Source organism: Primulina eburnea, chromosome 14 (genome assembly GCF_022965805.1).
Source record: "Primulina eburnea isolate SZY01 chromosome 14, ASM2296580v1, whole genome shotgun sequence".
Taxonomy (NCBI): Eukaryota; Viridiplantae; Streptophyta; class Magnoliopsida; order Lamiales; family Gesneriaceae; genus Primulina; species Primulina eburnea.
This window is the reverse complement of record NC_133114.1, coordinates 26840288-26853841: the sequence shown is the minus strand read 5'-3', so window position 1 is coordinate 26853841 and position 13554 is coordinate 26840288. Positions and strand designations below refer to the sequence as shown.

General features: G+C 30.6%; 1 protein-coding gene and 1 non-coding gene across 3 annotated transcripts; one reads left to right on the top strand and one right to left on the bottom strand.

Annotated features, from left to right (window-relative positions):
* Positions 1 to 4106: 4106 nt before the first annotated feature.
* LOC140812202 (ubiquitin-conjugating enzyme E2-23 kDa-like) lies at positions 4107 to 7183 on the top strand. 2 transcript variants are annotated; one of them, XM_073170423.1, is made up of 6 exons: positions 4107 to 4321; positions 4505 to 4584; positions 5261 to 5375; positions 5478 to 5530; positions 5639 to 5767; positions 6782 to 7183. In XM_073170423.1, the coding sequence occupies exons 1-6, from the start codon at positions 4278 to 4280 to the stop codon at positions 6910 to 6912; spliced, it is 552 nt and encodes a 183-aa protein (XP_073026524.1). In that variant the 5' UTR covers positions 4107 to 4277; the 3' UTR covers positions 6913 to 7183. The 2 variants fall into 2 exon arrangements, with proteins under 2 accessions (XP_073026524.1, XP_073026525.1); XM_073170424.1 differs by having other exon boundaries at positions 4117 to 4321; positions 4483 to 4584.
* Positions 7184 to 7765: 582 nt separating this feature from the next.
* Positions 7766 to 7850, bottom strand: TRNAY-GUA (transfer RNA tyrosine (anticodon GUA)). The gene is given in 2 exon segments: positions 7766 to 7801; positions 7814 to 7850. It is a non-coding gene; the product is annotated as a tRNA-Tyr (tRNA).
* Between the last annotated feature and the right edge of the window lie 5704 nt (positions 7851 to 13554).

The following is a 13554-nucleotide window of genomic DNA, read 5'->3' as shown; positions in this document are numbered from 1 at the left end:
CATCATTGTAGTATAAAATAAAACGATCGTGAATGCTAGGAAATGAAGCTTTGATTGATTCTGCTAATATGTGGTCATAAGAAAGTATAGTTTCTACAAATTATAATTTCTACTATAGCGCGAGATGCTTGATCCAACGAACGAATTATAAACAGTCATGCTTCTTCCTTGCATGCAGGAAGACCTCGCGAAAATGGGAGTGATGATTCATCACTACAGCAACAAAGAATTGGCTGGTTACGTTCGTGTTTCTGTTGGCAAGCCGGAGCATACAGATGTTTTAATTGAGTGTCTCAAATGCCTCTATTGATCGGATCTATGTATACTATACCATTGGATATTGTCTTCTACATTTCAACACTGCGGCAGGTGGCTGCTGTTGTTTTGCTGCACCAGAACTGTATGTAGCAAATGTGCATTTTGATTTTTTCCCCTTCGCTCGGAAAAAGTACTCGACTTAAATGAAGAAATCTAAAACGATTAGGTAATGTTTGGTTGCTCTGATGATATAATTGGATTATTTTCCCATCAAATGTTTATTTGCAATTTTATGTATTCAGTCATATCTTTATAAAACACCAACATATTATTTCTCATATCTTTATTTATTTTAATTATTAATTAAAACACTATAATTTTATCATGTGATCAATCAAACCGAATCACGAAAGTTGGGTACCACTACCACTTGAGGATGATAAAGACCATGCATAGCATTGTGTCTGTGCGTGCTAGCTAGCTAGCGACATTTTATTTTATGAGAAATCAAATTCGATGTAGGCTACTTGTTTTTTAAATTAATTCTTACTCCTCCGCATGTGTATACATATATCAAACATATATATAGATTTGTTTTTATCATTAAAATTTGGAAAAACCAATTATACATATATATAAAATTTCGATTTTATCCGAAATATCCCAGTCGATCTGTGAAGACATTGAAAGCTCGAACCCACCCAGATTTGTGTTGGAAGGGAAATCAACGACATGAGAAACGACCTGTTAACTAAATGACCATAGTCTCTTGTCTGAAATTCTAACAGCAGCTTCTTCATCCTTAAATGTAAATAGGAATGTGTTTGCAGATCGAGATGACCCGGAAGTCCATCGAACCAACGTTCCACTTCCATAACCTTAGGAGTGACTCACGTAGTGCATTTTTGTTGATCAGTCGATAATCTGCCCACTAATCCCGTCGGAGCCAAGCGTCGACCCTTTTCAGCTAACGTTGGATCAATCGAAATGATTGTCTCATCGTCTGCTGTGATGGATAAGGACTTCCATTGATTTACCACGAATCCTTCTGGTAAACCCCCATCGTGAATCGTAAATTATTTGTTTGTATTAGGCGTTTTATGGGGTTGATCATATCCAGCACCCTTATGCATTATTATTATTATTTTTTATAATGCCTATGAAAGTTTTAAATGACAAAACCTCATAGGAAAAATTAATAACTTTGAAAGTAGGTGGAAAAATATCAATTTTTTTTATAAATATTTGCAGTAAATTAAAAAAGCTAAGTTTTTTTAGATGATCTCACGTATTTTTATTCGTGAGATGAGTCAATCTTCCTCATATTTGAAATAAACTGTAATTTTTTCATAAAAAATTAATATTTTTCACGAATGATCAAAATATAATATATGTATCATAAAATTGAATTATGAGATCATCTCACATAAATTTTTATGATTTAAAAATACCCTCAAGCTCTTTCATAAAATATTTGTTGACTAGTTTATTTTTCTAAATTTAATATAATAATTTATGTGAGATTATTTTCTGACATTTAAAATATTATAAACATAAAAAACAGGAAAAAAAAAGGGAAGGATTATCCTCGAGAAGGCACTATTTGAAATAGTGACCTGACCCACATAATTCATCATTTTTAATTATTTTTTATTCGTTGAAAGAGATATTTTAAAAATATCAAAATAAATTAATAATATTATCAGTAATAACAAATTAATTTAGAATAGTTATATTTAAAATAAAAAATAAATAAATAATAAATATATAAAAATATTTAATAAATAACATTTTTTAAAAAAAATTGACATAATTATAATAATATAAAAAAAAACCATAATAATATTGTGTATTATTTAATATTTACTTTATTATTATTTTTAATAATTTATTTTTGTTAAATGTATTTATTTTTGCAATATCTTAAATTTGAATGAAAAAGGCCCAACTCGAGAGTCGAGACCCTCTATTAAATATACGAACAAAGGTTTTTACTCAAAAGCTACAGGGTGTTTTTTTAATTTATGTGAAAAATGTAGAAGAATATGACAAATTTTCAAATACTTTTTTTAAAAAACTTGAGATTTATTAGTTTATTAAATTTTTTAAAGAAGTTTTATGTCACCGAATAGTTTCACAAGGAGCAAGATGTCATTAGCCCTCGTTTGCAAACATATGATTCGAGATATATTATTTTGTCTAATAATTAATTTACAACAGTTTATGGGTATTTAGAAATTTCGAAATATATTAGATTATATAAATAATAATATAATAATAATGCATTTTTAAAGAAATGTGAAATTTGAAATAAAATAAACTAGCTAGTGATGATTATATCATGAGGTGTGAAAGGGAACAAAAAAGTGAAAAAAGAAATAATATCATTTTTTTAAAAAAATGGTCATATTTTTTAGAGAAAAAAAATTCTAACATTGCTTTATTTTAAAAATAAAATAGTATTATATGTATCTTTCTTTGCACGCCTCCTCGCAAATCCGAGATGTCAATTTTCCCCATGGATTTGGGGATTAGCGAGAAAAACTCGAAACAAAGACGGAGAATTTCGATTTTTTCGGGTTCGAAAATTTTTTAAAATCTCTGAAATAGTTCAGGATGGATATGAGGATATTATCTTCGTCCCTAACCTCATCTCAAAAATTATATTAATAATAAAAATAATAATATTGTTAGTATTAATGATATAATATTATTATTATTTAGAATATTATTGTTTTTTAAAATATTAATAACATAACTAATAATAATAAATTTTAGTTTGATAAATATTCATACTTGTCCAAATTTTGTCTCATTAATATTTTTGAAACGAAAATAAGGATGAGGATGGAGATTTGATCCTGACGATCGAAAAAACGAAAATCAAGATATATATGAAAAAAGAGATAAAATTCGAGAACGAAAATAAAGATAACAAACTCATGTCCCCTCCACCCCATTGTCATCTATATCTCGACAGGCTACAAACTTTATAAGTAATACTAATATAATAATCATTGGTCCAATAATTGGTTTGGCGAAAACAATAATGAATTTTATTATATTTAAAAAATAATGAATTTTATTATATCGACACAAATAAAATAGGAATTTTGCGAAGTAAATATTTAATTTGAATAAAAAATTGGGATTAAATATAATTTTTTAAAAAATGGGCCTACATATCGTGCGCTATGGGCGAGGAATCTTTATTTTATTACAGAAATGAAACTTTGAAAAAAATATACTATTAATTTTGATTCTTTAGGAAAAGACTAATTTCTATAATTTTCTATATCATATTAAATTTATATTATTTTTAAATAATGAACTTTGCTTCAAAGAAACTCATTTCATTAAGTTTTAGGTTTTAAGACAAAATTTTATGTGAGATGGTCTCACGAGTCGTATTTTGTGAGACAGATCTCTTATTTGGATCATCAATGAAAAAGTATTACTTTTATGCTAATAGTATTATTTTTTATTGTGAATATCGGTAAGATTGACTCGTCTCACAGATAAAAATTCGTGAAACCGTCTCACAAGAGATAAACTCTAATTTTATATACGTTATTATAAATATTACATAGTTATTTATCGAGTCTGTTTTTTATAAAACAATTTTACGAGTTTATATTCATGAGATATGTTATCACGATTTATATTTATCATATAAAGTAATACTTTTAACATAAAATACAATAATTTTTTATGAGTTAGATTATCCGTCTCGTCTCGCAAGTGTAATAAATTTTTTTGCCTTACTTATTTTCATCGGACAATAAAATTCTTAATTCAAAACGAGATCTACGGTTAAATATATTATTTCAAATATACACATGTTAGCTTTCACGCATATCTTCTGGTGTTGTCCAATTATTTTAATGCTCTTTCAAAAGTCCCTTGCTTTACACAGTTGAACAAGCAATTCTACTCCCAATTTATTTCTCCAGAGAATCAAGAGTAAAATAAAAGAAAGAGGCAAGGAGAAAGCCCAGAAAATACTGAGCAGATTAACTATGTCTTCTCCAAGCAAGAGGCGTGAGATGGATTTAATGAAATTGTACTTCTTTCTTCTTCTTTTTTTCTTTTCTTTTGAAACTAACATCACCTATCATTATAATACAAAATTGTAATTTCTCATGTTTATTGATTTTACTTGTAATGGGTTTTTTTTTATGTAAAAAAATCTGCTGTTTTCTTTAAGAAAATAACTATTTGCAGAATTTTGTTTTGCTTGAAATAGGATGATGAGTGATTATAAGGTGGAGACTGTGAATGATGGGATGCAGGTGTTTTATGTGCATTTCCATGGACCTAAAGACAGTAAATTTTCCTGACCCTTCTTTCTATGTTTTAATGAAGATTTTGCAGCTTTTTCTGCGGTGTTTGATTTTTGGGTTCCTTTTATAAGTTTGTTGACTTGGCATTTTTTGAAATTTATTGTATAATCTTTGGGATTTATTTGGCCATGATTATGTCTCGTGATTGGCGAAGGAAAATTGAGGGAAAAAAAGGGAAGAAAACAAAAGGGAACGAGAAGAGGGGACCTTTTGTGTTTTGTGTACTTCATAATTGACTGTATTTAAGTAATTATACTGTTTAGCTTCTGATTCTTAATGTTTAATTACCGTAAAAAACTAGAATTCATGTTGGGATGTAAAAGTTATTTGCCCGTGATCATGTCTTAAGTTGCATGGCAATTGGAAAAATAAAAGGAAAATGAAAAAAAAAAAAAAAAAAAGAGGACTTTTTGGGTGATTGTGTATACTTCGTAACTGATAGCTCTTGAGTAATTCTTAGCTTTTAGTTTTAATGTTTTAACTACGGTGATAATGTGATTTGTGTGGTTGGAAAAATTGCACAAAGGTTGAAGTTTTTTTCAATTAACTTCCTACCTGACTTGTTTAAGTTGAGATCGGTCTTCTGCAAACGGATTTCATTTTGTTTCTTGGAATGAATTCCTCTCCATTAACCAAGTAGTCCCAATTAAATGAGGCAGGCCCTTACCTTGGTGGAGTTTGGAAAGTGAGGGTGGAGCTTCCCGATGCTTATCCATACAAATCTCCATCCATAGGATTCATTAACAAGATCTATCACCCCAATGTGGATGAAATGTGAGTAACATATATTTAAGGTTTAAACACTCTCCCATGAACGAGGAGTAAACTTTTGCATGTATATTGAGAGTTTTTTTTTTGTGGATTATGGAAATTCAGGTCGGGATCGGTTTGTTTGGATGTTATCAATCAGACTTGGAGTCCCATGTTCGGTAATTCACTAGTATAGTTTAATTTGCCTATTCAAATTGTTGGTTCTTTTAGCTATTGATGTGAATATTGATAGATGAGGAGATTCTAATTGCCTACATACTCGACAGACCTAGTGAATGTGTTCGAGGTATTTCTACCGCAACTTCTTTTGTATCCTAATCCGTCGGACCCTTTGAATGGGGAGGCTGCAGCTCTGATGATGCGTGACCGAAGTGCTTATGAACAAAGGGTTAAAGGTACCAAAAGCTTCACTTTTATAATTAGGAAATATCTAATGCTTTCTAGGTTCTGTACGATCTGCCAAGATCAAAAGTAAGAAATATTATTTGCTTCTCCGTATACTTTTGCTTGAAAATCAAAACCACCGAAAAAGATTCGAGTGGCTCAGAAATTTTCGAGTATATCTGTTATTTATTTTCTGGATGATGCTTGATATTTTCTTTTTATTGTTCCAATACAATGCATGGCAAATGATCCCAGAATTATTATTAACGGTTGGAACTCATGTTTAGTTCTATTAATTTTTAAAAATTTATCGCCGTTTGACCCTATAATTTAAGGTATCTGGTCTTTGTGATGATTTGATTTCAATGTTTTGGAAAGGGAAAGGATATATGTGATTTGCAATTGTATCCCTGATTCAATCAAGAACTTTTTATTATTTTATCTAGTGAACTTCCCTGGAGATGTCGTTTACAGTTCAGTCTGAAATTTGGAAGGACCTAAGAGTGTTGTAAATGATGGTAACTTATTATATTTGGACCAGTGAAACTTACATTATTAGAATATGTTACTCATGAATTTGGATTTTCTTTCATTGAAGTGGATGGCTCCCACTGCTCATCCTCTTGGATTTGCCCCTGGTCTGAAACATTGCAATGGAGTAAAACGTGAAGGTTCCAAATTCCCAATGTCAAGTTCCTTCTTCTCGGGATACAAATAGATCTTTGACGAAAATGTAATCCGTATGGGCAAATCCAGGATGCACAGTGGAAAGAATCATACATAAATTATATTTTATTTTAGTTGAGGGGTGATCTCCTCCGTCAATCCCCCAGCTGAAATCCCTTTTTCTGTTGGAGGTTGGAAGTTGTTTGTAATCATTGAAACTGTTGGGAGTTCACCCCTAGTGGATGCTCACTTTTAGTTTCTTTCCGCTAACAAATAATAAACCTGGACTTTTCCTGATATTAGATTCTTACCTTGATCACATCTTGTGAATGTGACACTGCCACATGCTAATTTTCCAGAATATTGTCTTAAATATGCCAAGCCAGAAGATATAGGAGCTGCTCCAGAAGAAATGGCAAGCGATGATGAGCTAAGCGAGGAAGAACACGACTCTAGCGACGAGGAAATAGTAGGGAAAGCGGATCCATAGCTTTCATAATTATGTTACTATCCATCTGGATTCTGTATACGACTCTCTTGGCTACCCTCAAGATCAAGATCCTTTCAAGCTGCACATAAATATTTAGTTGTACCATCATTCAAGCATGTTTGATTTACTTATTTATTGAATCATATGCGTGGACAAATCATGATTGTATTGGGTACTGTCTGTCTGTAAATGTATTGTGTTTCATTCAATGATATTATGTACTATCGTGTAATGGTCAAAGCGTTTGAAGATCCATAGTTTGTTTTTGCTTTGTGGGGTTGTTAACGTGGTAGGATTTGTGGCTGGAGTCTAGTGTAACAGGGTTCAGAACACCATTTCGAGTCGAATTTTTCGTCATAGCGTAGATCGACTCGTTTAGTTTGAACTTTAATGATTGAGGTTTTTGTTCTAGCAAGAAGTCGAAATACCTGTATTGTATGTTCAGCTAGTTTAATTTTGGAATGCATAGAATTTGATGAGTATTTAAAATTTGTGAGTGTTACTTAGATTTATGGATCAAGATCGAATTCGCTTGGAGTCATGATATCATTAGCACAAAAATTCATTTGTGATTGTTTCACAGATCAATTTTGTTAGATGATTATTTTTATTTGAATCATTTATAATAAAAAATTATTTTTTATTATAAATATTAGAAAAGTTTGTTTATTTGTCTCATAAAAAAGATAACCGTCAATAATTAATTTACTCTCAAGTTTATTTGAATTTGCTTGGAGTCATAATATAAATAATTTGGCTAAAATTTATATTTGAAGTTGAGAAAACTTTGATAGGTCTATTTCCATACATTATCTTTAAATTTTAATTTAAAGTTAAAATATTCAAAAATAAATCCGACCTGCCGGATTCGAACCAGCGACCTAAGGATTTCAGCAGCATACTACAGTCCTCCGCTCTACCAACTGAGCTAAGGTCGGCTTTTGTTTCAAAGGTAGATCTTTGATATATCAATTAATATATCGGTTCCGAACCATATTAAAGCCAAATATTAAACATCGCAGAAATGTCAATTTTTTCAAACAAAGAATCTCAGTTCCTATTTTTATTTTTCTAAATTAAGTTTTTTAAAATACACTGAATCTTTATATTTAATCTATAATTTTGGGCCATATTATCTTCGGAGCTTTACCAACTCAAAAAAAAAAAATATCCCTTGAATTGTAGATGTTATGCCTTTTTTCTTAGAATTTTCTTAGTTTTATGGGCTTTGTTGAATTGTAGCCTAACTTCATGAATAATTAATTTGTGTTTATTTATTTATCTTATTTTAGGTAGATTATTTGCTTATATTTCATTGGAGTGAGTCTCATGTGAGACCGTCTCACGGATCTTAATTCGTGAGACGGGTCAACCCTACCCATATTCACAATAAAAAGTAATACTCTTAGCATAAAAAGTAATACGTTTTCATTGATGACCCAAATAAGAGATCCGTCTCACAAATATGACCCGTGAGACCGTCTCACACAAGTTTTTGCCATTTCATTGACTTCCGTGTGCTTTAAACAATAAAACTCAAAAATGTATTAGTTATTAATATTAATTAATTAACAAGACAAAAAAGATAATCCGAGAAACTATCTTAAAATCAATAAGAATGATTTAGGATTAAAAAAGCCATGAAAATGTAACATAAACTTAAAATGTTATTAATTATTAGTGTTAATATTAATTAATTAATTAACAACAATAAAGGGAAACCAAGAAGCTATCTTAAAATCTATAAGAATAATTTAGGAGAAAAAAAATCAACAAGGATAAATATTTAAAGTTAAGCTAAGATTAACAAGAAAAATATATGTGGTGTGTCTGTACGTTCAACTGTCCCTGATATATTTAAACTAATGATTTGGCGCACATATTGTGTGCTTATACAATATCTGATTTTTTTGAAAGTTTTATTTGTAATATAAATTAAAAAATTGTTCAGATTATTTTGACAATTTATGAAATTTCCATCGAGTCAAATGTCATTCTAGTTAACACCTAATTAAGACGTTTAATTAAGTGTTCTTAAGCACAATTAATCATATCTATTTATTTTTAAATTTTTTATTTTGAAGATATATATTTTTATTTTAAAATAATAAATTTGGTTTATAATTTAGATGTTTATTTTTTAATTTTAATTATGATTAAACATGTCTGATAATGACGTGACAAATATTTAACATTTTTTAATATGGTCTAATTGCAAAAACAAATGAAGATTATAATTTTGAGATTTTCATGCATTTATAAATATGAGAATTAATGTATCAAACTTAAATTTATCATATTTATGTATTATTTTATTTATTTATTAGTTTGAGATAATTACAATTACACTAAAGATAAAAAATGTTTTTTCACGCTTAAGCATGTGCTAATCTCACTTAAATTTGAAATGCTTGGAGCTCCACATCCGCGCTTCGAGACGCTCCACGCTTTTTAGAACCTTGCTTATAATATTAATCTTTGTTCTTTTTGTTGAAATATTATTTAAAATGTGAAAAATATTTGTGTTGAAAATGTGAATGTTGAATGTTGAAAAATAGGTGTTGAATATTGAAAATTAGTGTGTGATGATGTAGGTAATGATGTATTTTATTTTTGGATTATGTGTAAAGATTTCCTATAAATAGATCTCTCATTTGTGAAGAAAATCACAATTGAGTAGAGAGAAAAATATTATAAAGTGTGTAGTTTGGTAAATTTTGAGTGTTTGAGATTTTTACTTTTTACCATAAATTTTTACTTTTTCACAACACGTTATCAGCACGAAGCTCTAAAAGTCCTACATATTTTTCCAAGCTCCAAACAGAAGAAAAAGGTAACAAAAGTAATTATATTTATTTTACTGTTATTTGTTTATTGTGTAATTATTTAATATACAATATAATGTTATTATTAGAAATAATAAAAATAAATTTTTCATAAACTTGTTATAAATCCTGGGAGGATGTTAAGACGACATCCCACACTCCCGGCAAGGGATACAACAAGTATAAAAGCCTATAAGGTTTTTAAACAAAATAAATTATGACAGTCGTTATAATATTATGATATGATATATATAATTATTTAAACATGTCTAATATTATATATACCATATTATTACCATAAAATTATACAAATACATACATTTATTCTTTTATTCACCAACGGTTATAAACGGTAACAAAACGGCTAGTTTTTGCCCTATAAATATGATCTCTCAAACTCATTCAATCACCCCAACTTTCTCTTCTTCTCTAAAAATTATTCTTCATCAAATTTTCGGAGAAAAAAGAAGATGGCTTTCGCAAGGTTATTTTTAATTATTTTAGTTATCATACTCACGAGTCTTGTATTTATCGGAGAATATCCTCCTCGTGTGTTTTCTTTATTTTTACGAATACTTGTACTTGTTGTTTATCCATTACTTTGTATTGCAATATTCATTAACTAATAAAATGCATCGTGATTTTTAGTACCACCATGGCAAACTTGACAAAGCTCGAATTCATCGCTCTTGACATTACTCGGAAAAATTATATGCCATGGACTCTCGATGTAGAAATGCATCTTGAGTCATTAGGTCTAAATGAGACCATAAAAGAAAATGGCATATGCACATCATAAGAAAAGGCAAGAGCCATGATATTTTTGCGTCGACATCTCGACGATGGATTAAAATGTGAATATATGACTGAAAAAGATCCCATGGCTTTATGGAAGGGATTAAAAGAAAGATTCGAACATATAAGGGAAGTTATACTTCCGATCGCTAGGGATGAATGGAATACATTAAGATTCCAAGACTTTAAAAAAGTCAGCGATTACAACTCGGCGATGTATAGAATAATCTCGCAGTTGAAATTTTGTGGGCACGAGATTACAGAATTGGAAAAGCTTGAGAAAACATTTTCCACTTTTCACGCATCGAATATAACTCTACAACAACAATATAGAGTGCGTGGATTTTTGAGATATTCTGAACTTATTGCCTGTCTCCTTGTGGCGGAAAAGAATAACGAGCTATTAATGAGAAATCATCAGGCACGACCTACTGGTTCAACGGCATTTCCTGAAGCAAATGTCGTAAGCAAAAATGAATTTAAATCTGACAACCAAAATCAAAGTTATAGACAAGATTTTGGTCGAGGACGAAATCGAGGTCGTGGTCGTGGTCGTGGACGTGGTCGGGGACGTGGAAATAGTCGTGGTCGTGGACGCGGCCGTGGTTTTGAAAATAATCGAGATAGTTACTTCAATAACTCATCTCAAAGGAACGTCCCAAATCATCCACCGAAAAGGCATCAAGAGAACATGAGTGTAAATGAAAATCACTCAAAAAGATTTGAAAGTTCTTGTTTCAGATGTGGTACTCCAGGACATTGGTCCCGTATTTGTCGAGCCCTTGAGCACCTTTGCAAACTTTATAAAGAATCAATAAAGGGGAAAGAAAAGGAGACCAACTTCGCTGAAAACAGTGAACCTTTGAGTAATTCAACTCATTTTGATGCTGGAGATTTTCTGATTGATTTCTCAGACAATGATCAATTTGCGGGTGGAATAAATATGTAAAACATTTTATTTTTCATGTAATTGTATGATAATATTTTATCGTGTGTTATATTTTGGCATATGTATTGTATTGTATTTTTATAAATGTATTGTCAGTAATTTTATTTCATTGCATATTTTTTTGAAGTTCAAATATGGAAAATACTATGAACAAAGATGAAGTTTGCATACCTGATAGTGGTACAACACACACTATCCTCCGAGATAAAAGATATTTCTTGGAACTAAAACCAACAAAAACAATGGTGAATACAATATCAGGTCATGTAGACTTGATTAAAGGTTGTGGTAAAGCACAATTTTTGTTACCTAATGGTACAAAATTTTTTATCAATGATGCTTTATATTCACCACAATCGAAAAGAAATTTGTTGAGTTTTAATGATATATATTCCCATGGGTATGATACTCAAACAATGAATGAAGGGAATGAGAAATATATGTGTCTTACCACATATAAATCAGGAAAGAAATATGTAGTTGAAAAACTACCAATGCTACCTACTGGATTGCATTATACATATATAAGTCCAATTGAATCAAACATGGTAGTTGATAATTCTTCAATACTGATCAATTGGCATGATCGATTAGGACATCCTGGTTCAACAATGATGCGGAGAATTATAGAAAATACACATGGTCATCCATTGAAAGACCAGAAGATCTTTCAGAATAATAAGTTTCAATGTAAAGCATGTTCTCTCGGAAAACTTATTATAAGACCATCACCAACCAAAATCCAAACTGAATCACCAATGTTTCTTGAACATATTCAGGGTGATATTTGTGGACCAATCCATCCACCATGTGGACCATTCAGATACTTTATGGTATTAATTGATGCCTCCAGCAGATGGTCACATGTATGTTTATTGTCAACTCGAAATGTTGCATTTGCAAGATTACTTGCTCAAATAATAAAATTGAGGAATCAATTTCCCGATTATACAATCAAGAAAATTAGACTTGATAATGCTGGTGAATTTACTTCCCAGACTTTCAATGATTATTGTATGTCTATGAGAATCATTGTTGAGCATCCTGTTGCTCATGTACATACACAGAATGGATTGGCTGAATCATTGATTAAACGTCTGCAAATGATTGCTAGACCAATGATTATGAAAACAAAACTCATTATTTCTATATGGGGACATGCAATTTTACATGATGCTGCATTAATTCGTATCAGACCAAGTGCATATCATAAATACTCCCCATTGCAGCTTGCATTTGGTAAAGAACCAGACATTTCTCATCTGAGAATTTTTGGATGTATGGTGTATGTGCCTATTGCACCACCACAACGAAAGAAAATGGGACCTCAGAGAAAGGTTGGAATTTATATCGGTTATGATAGTCCATCAATCATTCGATATCTTGAACCTCAGACAGGCGACGTGTTCACAGCACGTTTTGCTGATTGTCATTTTAATGAGGAAATCTTCCCAATGTTAGGGGGAGAACAGAAACATACCGAAAAGGAAATTACGTGGTATGTATCATCATTGTTACATATGGATCCAAGAACAAAACAATGTGAAAATGATGTACAACAAATTGTACACTTGCAAAGAATAGCAAATCAAATACCAGATGCATTTGCAGACACAAAAGGGGTAACTAAATCATATATACATGCTGCAAATGCCCCTGCTCGAATTGAAATTCCAAAGAAACAAATTGAAAGTAATCATGATGTCATTAAACGCCTGAAGCGTGGAAGGCCAGTCGGTTCCAATGATAAAAATCCTCGAAAAAGAAAATTCATAGAGAAACACGATGATCACAAAATAGATAATGATGTTCCTGAAGAAACACATGATGATCACAAAATAGATAATGATGTTCCTGAAGAAACACATGATGATGAAAATGTTCTGTCAGAACCACAAACTGACGAGAATCGTGAAATATCTATCAATTACATTAATACTGGAAAAATATGGAACCGAAAAGATATAGAAGAAATTGATGATATATTTTCTTATAATGTGACAATCGACATCATAAATGATAATGAAGATCATGAACCAAAATCTTTTGGTGAATGTAAAAATCGACAGGATT